The 10339-nt window shown below is 41.4% G+C and overlaps 1 protein-coding gene across 1 annotated transcript in view; it reads left to right on the forward strand.

The window, feature by feature from the left end:
* Mpp4 (MAGUK p55 scaffold protein 4) overlaps window positions 1-9191 on the forward strand; it is a 53872-nt gene extending 44681 nt beyond the window's left edge. The window contains exons 17-21 of the mRNA XM_045148284.1: window positions 802-882; window positions 3511-3604; window positions 6035-6143; window positions 6818-6952; window positions 9003-9191. Coding sequence (XP_045004219.1) covers window positions 802-882; window positions 3511-3604; window positions 6035-6143; window positions 6818-6952; window positions 9003-9191 — 608 coding nt within the window. The remainder of the gene's footprint in view (window positions 1-801; window positions 883-3510; window positions 3605-6034; window positions 6144-6817; window positions 6953-9002) is intronic.
* The last annotated feature ends 1148 nt before the right edge of the window (window positions 9192-10339 follow it).

Genomic DNA, 10339 nt, shown 5'->3' on the forward strand with positions numbered 1-10339 from the left:
AAAAAAAAAAAAAATCTTCTGGAGTGTATCTTTGGCAATAAAGCACAGCACAAGTATCAGTTTGAGGGACCTGGTTTTATGACCAAGATCCTTGCAAAGCTGGTCCCTGTGGCAGTAGAAAGTGTAGACAACCACATCTCGCTGCCATCCTCTCCGTATGCTCACCTGTGAGCAGGACGGGCCTCTGCAGAGCAGAACAGTGTGCCCGACACCCAGGAGCAGCTAGGTCTTTTCCTGGTTCTATCACAACATGCAAATACAAGGCCAATTGTCCAAAATTAAAGATTTCCAGGTAGAACATTAACCCAAGTATAGTGTACTTTTAAGTGTGGGCGCCATGTGACCATGCAGGTTCTATGCCCATGTAGACTCCACGACCGGTCGACCGGTCTGAAATGTGCACCTGAGTTCAGTATGTCACAGCACCCATGGTCAGATGGGCTGGTTTCTGATTATGATTTAGTAGAAACTTCGTTTGATGAATATAATGTAATATCTTAGATTATCTGAAACAAAACCAGCAAAAGTCCTAAAGCATCTAACATTAAAGTTTTCTGGGGTGACAGTTTTCTGCAATTCTCTACCTCATCTCTGAATGTTGGAGCGATGTGGGTTATCATCAATTCATCAGGAAAATTCCAAAGAGTTGTCTGGGGTTGTTCAATTCCTAAGAAGGGACATTACATAATTTCCCTTAAAGCATGAGCTCTCAAGTTTCTGCAGTAGAAAGACTGAAGGGACAATTTCACCATCCTTATTCACATCTGATGACTCTTCACGTGTCTTTCTTTCTTTGTTCAGGACCTTCTGGTGTTGGGGTCAATGAACTGAGAAGACAACTGATTGCATTTAATCCTAGCCGCTTCCAAAGTGCTGTGCCACGTACGTTCGTGTTCCTTGCATAGAGTTTATGTTTTAGTAAAACTTTATTTATGTCCTCACTGTACTGTCTCCTACCTCTGCCATACTACCTTCCTGTAAAGCTATAAGACTTAAGTATTTCTAACTATATTTTAATAAAGACAATTGATTTACTGGTATGTAATATTTTAGGGCAGGCTTTTAAAAGGAGACTTTTCTTCCTTTTCTTAATAAGCACATATAACATAATATGTAATAATAACCATATCTTAATCACACGTAACACATAATAATCATATATGTTGACTTTCAGGTAACTAGTGTTCAGTGATAATGTCAACATGCATTAGCACTTATCATCAGCTATTGTGCTTGCTCTTATGGTACTAATTTTAATCTAAAAAATTTACCACTTGCAGATATTTTATATAAATTTACAAGTATGATAATCACATACATAGTGGCTTTTAAGATCATATTTTCTTTTTTCCTTTAACTCATGGCTCCTGTACGTCGCCTAGGCTTGCTGCTGATCATTATCTCCAACTTTGAAGACATCATCTTTCAGACCTTTATCTATGTTCACTTTGCCCATTTAGAATACTGTGTATATGTTTAAGAAATTCTAAAAATATTTTATTGTTTTATACCAACATTTGTCCTTCAAAAAGGGATTAGGGGTAGGGGGATATTTCAGTGGCAAAGTGCTTGCCTCACAAGCATGAGACTCTGACGGGAACCCCAGTGCCCATGGAAAAATTCAGGACATGGTGGCATTCACTAGTAATCTCTGCACTGGGGAGGTGAAGACATAGAAGATCCCTGGAGCTTGCTGGCCAGCCAGTCTAACCTAATTGGTAAACTCTTGGCCAATGAGAGACGCTGTCTCAAAAGAACAAAATGTTGAGTGGCATTCCTGAGGAAAGGGACTGGAGTTGTCCTCTGGCCTCCACATGCATGTGCACCTGCATGCACACATTCTTCACTTAAAATTGTTTTTTAATTTTTAAAATTTATTTATTTGAAAGCAACACAGAGAGAGAGACAGAGAGAGAGAAAGAGAGAGAGAGAGAGAGAGAGAGAGAGAGAGAGAGAGAGAGAGAGGGAGAGGGAGAGAATGGATGTGCCAGGGCCTCCAGCCACTGCAAACAAACTCCAGACATGTGCGCCTCCTTGTGCATCTGGCTAACGTGGGTCCTGGGGAATCGAGCCTCGAACCGGGGTCCTTAGGCTACACAGGCAAACACTTAACCACTAAGCCATCTGTCCAGCCCTCATATACTTTTTAAAAAGCTTTTAAAATCAACTATAGGGATGTGACTCAGTGGGTGGAGTGCCTGCCCAGCATGTACAAAGCCCTGAGTTAGATTCCTGGCACTCCATACAACTCAGTATGGTGGTGCATGCCTGCAATCCCAGCATTTGGGAAGTCATCCTTAGCTTGGGACACAAGAAACCCTGTCTCAAAAAAATCACTCTAGGAAAACTTATTTTATTGTAAAATAGAGACGAGGAGATAGAATTTCTGACTTCAAGACAATGGAAGATTTTTGTTTCTTTTGTTTTTTGTTTTTCGAGGTAGGGTCTCACTCTGGTCCAGGCTGACCTGAAATTCACTATATAGTTTCAGGGTGGCCTTGAACTCATGGCAATCCTCCTACCGCTGCCTACCAAGTGCTGAGATTAAAGGTGTGTGCCACCATGCCTGGCTTCAATGGAAGATTTATAATAGTGTATAGTTTTTTTTTATATTTATTTAGTGTATAGTTTTAACAGCAGAAGGGAGTTGCAGTTTTGACTGAAGCACTAAGGTGGAAAATTTGAGAACAAAAAGAGAATATAGAAAACAGCAGAGCTCCTCATATACATAAGGGTGTGAAAGGCTTGAGGAGACTAGTGTGTGTTTGGGGGTGTCAGGGAGGTTTTATTGGAGAAAGCCCTGTATGGGATGACCTCATAGTGCAGTGGGAAGAGCATGTGAGTGTGGGTATGTCCACTTTTCTTCCAGTATGGGCAGGGAGGAACTTAGGGGAACTACCTTACTGAGCATTTTGGGGGATTCAAAGACTGGTGTTAGAATTATATCTGAAAAACCTCAAGGATGACAGCCTTCAGGAAGTGGCCGATGGCTATAGTTTGGGAAATAGCTGCCCTTGCAGATTTTGTTGCAGTAAAGATTTTGCAAGCTGGATGTGGTGGCGCACACCTTTAATCTCAGCACTCGGGAGGCAGAGGTAGGAGGATCACCATGAGTTTGAGGCCACCCTGAGACTACATAGTGAATCCAGATGAGCCTGGGCTAGAGTGAGACCCTACCTTGAAAAAGAATAAAAAACAAAAAAAGAATTTGTGATGCTTCCTAAGGACCTGATCTGGTTAGATAATGTGGAAAAAGCCAGCCTAAGGTTATTTTAGCACCTGCCCCAGAGGAGTTAAAGGGGTGCGCCACAATGCCTGGCCCCTGTAGAGTGATTTAGATAGGAACTTTGACTTTCCTATCACCAGTTCAAGATTCTTCTTTATAATTCTAGCATTTTATTTATATTTTCATTTATTTCTTTAGGTTAGAAATCTTTATCCAAAAGTGTATTTGATAACAAATCAAGGTGTTTTGAAGATTTTGAAAACTTTTATTCTCTTTTTTGATAGATACCACTCGTTCCCCAAAGAGTTATGAAATGAATGGGCGTGAGTATCACTATGTATCGAAGGAAACATTTGAAAGCCTCATGTATAGTCACAAGTAAGCTTCAGAAGTCAATTCCTTCCTGCTTCTGGTTGACATTCATAGATTCTCCATTTTTATGTATTATCCTGGTGGTAATACCTTTTATTTCAGCAGAGTTAAGCAAGGAAATGTACATTGATGCACTATTATACTATACACTGGGCTTGGAAGTGGAGCAGAATTGAGTTGCAAGCTGTTGCAGTCAGGTTCTCATTGCTGGCAGAAATCACATGAGCAAGAGCAGCTTGTGGGGGAAAAAAGGGTTATTTTGTCTTATGGACTATTGGGGAAGCTCCATGATGGCAGGGGAAATGATGGCATGAGCAGAGGATGGACGTCACCTCCTGGCCAATATCAGATGGACAACAACAACAGGAGAGTGTGCCAACCACTGGCAAGAGGAAACTGGCTATAAAACCGATAAGCCCACCCCCAACACTACATTACCTCCAGGAGGTATTAATTCCCAAATCTCCATCAGCTAGGCACCTAGTAATCAGAACACCTACGTTTATGGGAGACACCTGAATCAAACCACCACATTCCACCGCTGGCCCCCATAAACTACTGATATCCAAACATCCAAACATGATGTAAAATACAATGCATTCAGTCAAAAAAAAAAAAAAAATATATATATATATATATATATATATATATATATATGGCATTTTTTTCAAGGTAGGGTCTCACTCAGGCTGACCTGGAGTAGTCTCAGGGTGTCCTTGAACTCACGGTGATCCTGCTACCTCTGCCTCCTGAGGGCTGGGTTTAAAGGCATGTGCCACCAGCTTCAAAGTTCTCATAGTTTTTATCAATCCTACTGTTCAAATATTCCCATAATCCACGGTCTTTTAACTGAGCCATAATTCCAAAAAAATCCCCCCCAAACCCATAATGGCATGGAATGTACATTCACACTACAAAGAATGGTATTGGGCATAGCAAAGAAGTATTCAACCAACACAAGATTTAAAACAACCAGCACAACATCAAACTCTGTAACTCCAAGTCCAACAACTCTAGTCAATGACAAATCTCCAAGCCTGATAATTCTAATCAGCAACAAGGCTCTGGAGTTCCAATTCCACCCCTCCAGCTAGACTACTCACAGTCCTGGGAAACTTCATCTGAGGTGAGCAGCTTTCCTTAGCAGCCATATCTTGGTCCCAGCATCTCCACTGGGTCTCCCCTGCAATCCACAGTTCATCCTCATGGCTCCATCGGGTCTCCATGCAGGCATCCAGTAAACCTGCTTCACACCACCCATGGCTGTTTCCAAAACACAAGATCATGTTACAAATTCAATGACTCTGTCTTTCCTGTATTTGTTATACTCCATAATACCAGTTGGAGTGCCAATTTGTTAATTTAGGGGAGAATAAAGCAAAGTTGAAGAACAGGCCACTCCTTGAGCATTCAGGCCCCTTCAGAAGACTGCATTCTTTCTGTTGTCCCAATACAGGTCAGCTGGCCCAAGCTCAATGTTGTAATCCCTCACACAATTGCAGCTGAATCACAGCAGTTTCAGCCCAAGGATTTCATTTTTTCCGTACCATATCCTTCTGCTCACACCAGTCCATTTCAATGCAAAGCAACCCTGCACAAGTTCTCAGGACTCAAGCATGACAGTAAACCTTTCACACAAACTGCTTCTAGCCCAGTCTAGGCAAAGCTGTCTCTTACCCTCACAAGCCAAACTTCACAGTTCTTAGTTCTTATTGCATTCAGGTCTTTTGACTCTGACCAGAATAGTCCATCAAGCTGTACTTACAGCACTGCAAGGTTTCTCTTAGGCTGAGGTTTCAAATCCTTCCACATTCCTCTTGAAAATCAGCTCTAAAAGGCCAAAGCTATACAGTCAGGTGTCAGGCAGCAAATGATACCACTTCTCGTTACCACTTTACTGTTGCAGTCAGGTTCTCATTGCTGGCAGAAATCACCTCGCCAAAAGCAGCTTGTGGGGGGAAAAGGTTTGTTTTGTCTTATGGACTGGAGGAAGCTCCATGATGTTAGGGGAAAATAATGGCATGAGCAGAGGGTGGACATCACCTCCTGGCCAACATCAGGTGGACAACCACAACAAGACAGTGTGTCAAACACTGGCAAGGAGACACTGGCTATAATACCCATAAGCCCAGCCCTGACAATACACTGCCTCCAGGAGGCATTAACTCCCAAATCTCCATCAGTGGAGAACCTAGCATTCAGAACACCTAAGTTTATAGGGGACATATGAATCAAACCACCACACAAGCTTTAGAGAATTTAAGGAAGTAGATAAGTCCTTCTATTCCTAGTACTTTTTTCTCCTGCTGAATATTCACTTACTGTTTTTGTACCAGTAAAGTCAACATATTTATAATAAATTCTATTGGAATTTTCATTCATATTACTACTGCTAGTATTTTACTTGTGGAAAGTGTACTTGTCTCACTCCTGCAGGATGCTGGAATATGGTGAGTACAAAGGCAACCTGTATGGCACAAGTGTGGACGCTGTTCGTGCAGTCCTTGACGAAGGAAAGATCTGTGTCATGGACTTGGAGCCTCAGGTGGGTCTGTGGTAGAATATTTTCCATTTCTCCAAAGTCATATAGGGCCTTAAAATACAATGCTTATATATAGTTATCTGGGCATTGTGCCTATGCTTTCAATCCCAGCAGTCAAGAGGCTGAAGTAGGAAGATGACCATGAACCTGTGCTACAGAGTGAATCCCAGGTCCTTCCAAGCTACAGTGAGATCAAAAAGAAAAAATAAAAAAGCAAATATAGTTTGTGTGCTAAAAAGAATCAGGGGAAGAGGGATGCGTTCTTCCCTGGGTCAAAGCTGGTGGTCTGTGCAGAGATGGCAGTAGCATCCAAGGTGGGGAAAGAAAAGGGAAGTGGGGGAAAAGAGAGCCATCTCTTCTCTTTGCTTTTGTCACATGGGAACATGTATAGATAGGATCCGACTCTCACTAAGATTATGTATAGAACTTACCCACCTGGTAATATGTCAATAGCTAGTCAGCTAGGAAGAGGAAGGGCCAAGATTTGAACTTAATTTTGATTCCAGAACCCTGTCTTTTATTATTAAAATGTTTAGATTTTTAGATTGAGAATTTGAGAGCACATGAGACTATGATCTAGCTAAAAGTATTTGTCACATTCTGGTTTTCTGCAAATGTTCATGTTGACTCCAGGAAGCTTCCATTTTTAAGTGTGCATGTGATTTTTTCTTGTATAGGATATTCAAGTGGCTCGAACCCATGAACTGAAACCCTATGTCATATTTATAAAGCCATCTAACATGACTTGTATGAAACAATCTCGGAAAAATGCCAAGATTATGACTGACTATTTTGTGGACATAAAGTTCAAGGTGAATCAAGTCAAAAGTATTGTATTGCTTTCAATGATGGTGAGGTGGGGAGATGCAGGTCAGGTCAGGCTGGACCGAGGACTTTTCACTGATCTCATACCTTATCTGATCCCAAAATAAATTCACTGGATTGAGGATTCTTATGTTACATGTTTCTAATGAGTAATGTTATTTTGATTTATCCTTTCTACTAGCTTTCCCTTTAAAGTTTAATAAATGCAATGATGATGCTTTTTTTCATTTTCATTTAGAGAATCTAGCTTTTTTTAAAAACCGTTTTTTAAAATTCTTTTTTATTTTTATTTATTTATTCGATAGTGACAAAGAGAAAAAGAGGCAGATAGAGACAAAGGATGGATGCACCAGGGCTTCCAGCCACTGCAAACAAACTAACATGGGTCTGGGGAATTGAGCCTCGAACTGGGGTCCTTAGGCTTCACAGGCAAGCACTTAACCGCTAAGCCATCTCTCCAGCCCTAGCTTTTTTTTTTCTTTTTTTTTAAATTTTTTATTTATTTATTTGAGAGCGACAGACACAGAGAGAAAGACAGATAGAGGGAGAGAAAGAGAATGGGCGTGCCAGGGCTTACAGCCTCTGCAAACGAATTCCAGACGCATGCGCCCCCTTTTGCATCTGGCTAACGTGGGTCCTGGGGTATCGAGCCTCGAACCGGGGTCCTTAGGCTTCACGGGCAAGCGCTTAACCACTAAGCCATCTCTCCAGCCCTAGCTTTTTTTTTTTTAAAGAACCTTTAAGTCAGTTTGCAAAGCCAAACAAATTGGTGTATTTGTTTATCTGTATTTTTTAAAATATATTTTATTTATTAATTTGAGAGAAAGAGGCAGAGAGAGAGAGTAGTGAGTATATCTCATCCATAATATGAGATGTCTCACAAAAATGTTTTTTAATGATGGTAAAAATACAGGCATCAAGCCAGGTTGGGTTCATCAGTGAACTCATTCTAGGTGATTTTTTTTTCCATCTGCAGGTGCATATATTTACACTAAATCCCACATATACAGCCAATAATCTGTGCATGCGTTTGTGCCATCAGGGACGGTCAAAACACATAAAACCTACTGTCTCCATGCACATGTGTTTTATGGATGTGTGTGCATGTGTATGACATAGGAGCCTACATGTTAGCTTTAGGAATCCTCTTTTTGACAGGGTCACTCATTGGCCTGGAGCGCACCAGTTGGACGAGGGTGGCTGGTCAGAGAATCACAGAGATCCTCGTTCTGTCTCCCCAGGGCTGGATAACAAGCCCATACCCCCACGCCTGGCATTTTACATGAATACTGGGGACTGAACTAGGTCCTCATGCTTGTGAGACAAATACTTTGCCAACTGACCTCTCTAACCCTATTGTAACTATTTCTTAAATATACAGTTCAATAGTGTGGACTATATATTGTGAAACTGCCAGAATTTGTCTCGCAAAAATGAAAAATGACTGCTTCGCCAATCTGCAGGTTACCCTTACACAGTGGTGATTGCTGATCTCCATATTATTTTAATGGTAGTGTGTCCTGCCAAAGCAAGTGTGACGTGTCTTATATTATCCCTACTCTCTTACTATTGTTTTTGTATTTTTACATGACTTTGAAAATACAATTCTCCCACTTGTCTTTTGGAGTGGAGTCTGTACATATAGTCTTTTGGCTATTTATACTTGTGTCCTTGTTGGGCATGGTGGTATACACCTATAAGCCCAGCACTTGGGAGGCTGAGGCAAGAAGATCACAAGTTTGAAGCCAGCTTGGGCTACATAGGGAGACCCTGTCTTAAACTCCCCCCCCCAACAATAAAAAAAAACCATAAAAAGTAAAAAATATTTAACTTGTTTTTAAATACAGATATATATATATATATATAATTTTTATTTGTAACTTTAATATCTAAACATACTGTAAGTTGGTCTTATCCCCATCGTGTTATCTACTTTGTCCCCTCTCCCTCTTATTTTTATAAATAGCTCTACAATTGAATGTGAGCCTGTGTATTTTCTCTTTGTCTCATTATCTGTGCTATCCATGTCTCCTGAAGGATGAAGACCTAGAAGAGATGGAGGATTTAGCCCAGAAAATGGAGACTCAGTTTGGCCAATTTTTTGATCACATAATCGTGAATGACAACTTGCAAGATGCATGTGCCCAGTTGTTGTCTGCCATACAGAAGGCTCAGGAAGAGCCGCACTGGGTACCAGCAACATGGGCTTCCTCTGATTCTGAGTAATTAACATTGTACCCTTCTTGCAACAATCAGGAATAACAGCTGCAACCTGAAACGACAGCATTTGATCCGTTGTACCACATGCAACCTGAAACATGCTACAACTTATTGTGTGGTTATAAAGAGTATTGCACAGTTAAACAGAGCTACTTATTTGGCTTTTAAGCAATGACTTTTCCATTACCCTGTATGAAGCAGTGGTAGATGTGTGAATAATGTCATGAATATGAGAACCTTGTACAGATTTCATGTCTTTCTAAGATTCAGATAAAAAAAAATCTCTTCTAAATAAAGCAACAAACTGTGTTTTACTCTGTAAAATACCTATGAAACTTGTGTTTTGTGAAATTTATGTGTGTACATATGTGCACACATTCGTGTCTGTTTGCATGTGGAGTTCAGAGGTTGAGGTCAGGTGTTTTCTTCAGTAACTCTCCACCTTACTTATTTATTTGAGAGCAATAGAGAGAGAAAGAGAATGGGCGGGGTCAGTGCCTCCAGCCACTGCAAACGAACTCCAGATGCATGTGGCCCCTTGTGCATCTGGCTAACGTGGGTCCTGGGGAATCGAGCCTCAAACCGGGGTCCTTAGGCTTCACAGGCAAGCACTTAACCGCCAAGCCCTCTCTCCAGCACTCCATCTTACTTTCTGAGACATTCTCTTAGTGAACCAGGAACTCAGGTATTAGGCTACACTAGCTTTCCCGCAAGCCCCACGGATCTTTCTGTCTTCACCTCCCCAGTGTGATCATAGGCCTGCTCTGCACCCAGGTTTTTATGAGTCCTGGGGATTTGAACTCAGGTTCTTATGCTAAGCCATCTCTTCAGCACCCTGAATTTTTTTTTAAAACAAGAGTGGCCCAGCCTCCATGTGTGTAGCAGAGACTATTCCTGAGGGAAGTTCTAGGCTAGGCAAGGGGGTAGGTTGCAGTTGGTCTGTATGGCATTTTTAGCACCAAATTTGCCCCTTGAGGTCTGTCCTGCTTAGAGATGACCAGCCCAGTGACTTTGAGTTTGGGGACCTGATGTCTAGACCTGGGCATATTTGCTTAAGGGAGTCCTGTAGCCCATGCAGGAAGACCAGGCTTGGAAGGAGGAAAACATCTGTAACTCTTCGGTGAGCTGTACTCCATTTCAACTGTTGCACCCCA

The sequence above is a fragment of the Jaculus jaculus genome, chromosome 4 (genome assembly GCF_020740685.1).
Source record: "Jaculus jaculus isolate mJacJac1 chromosome 4, mJacJac1.mat.Y.cur, whole genome shotgun sequence".
Taxonomy (NCBI): Eukaryota; Metazoa; Chordata; class Mammalia; order Rodentia; family Dipodidae; genus Jaculus; species Jaculus jaculus.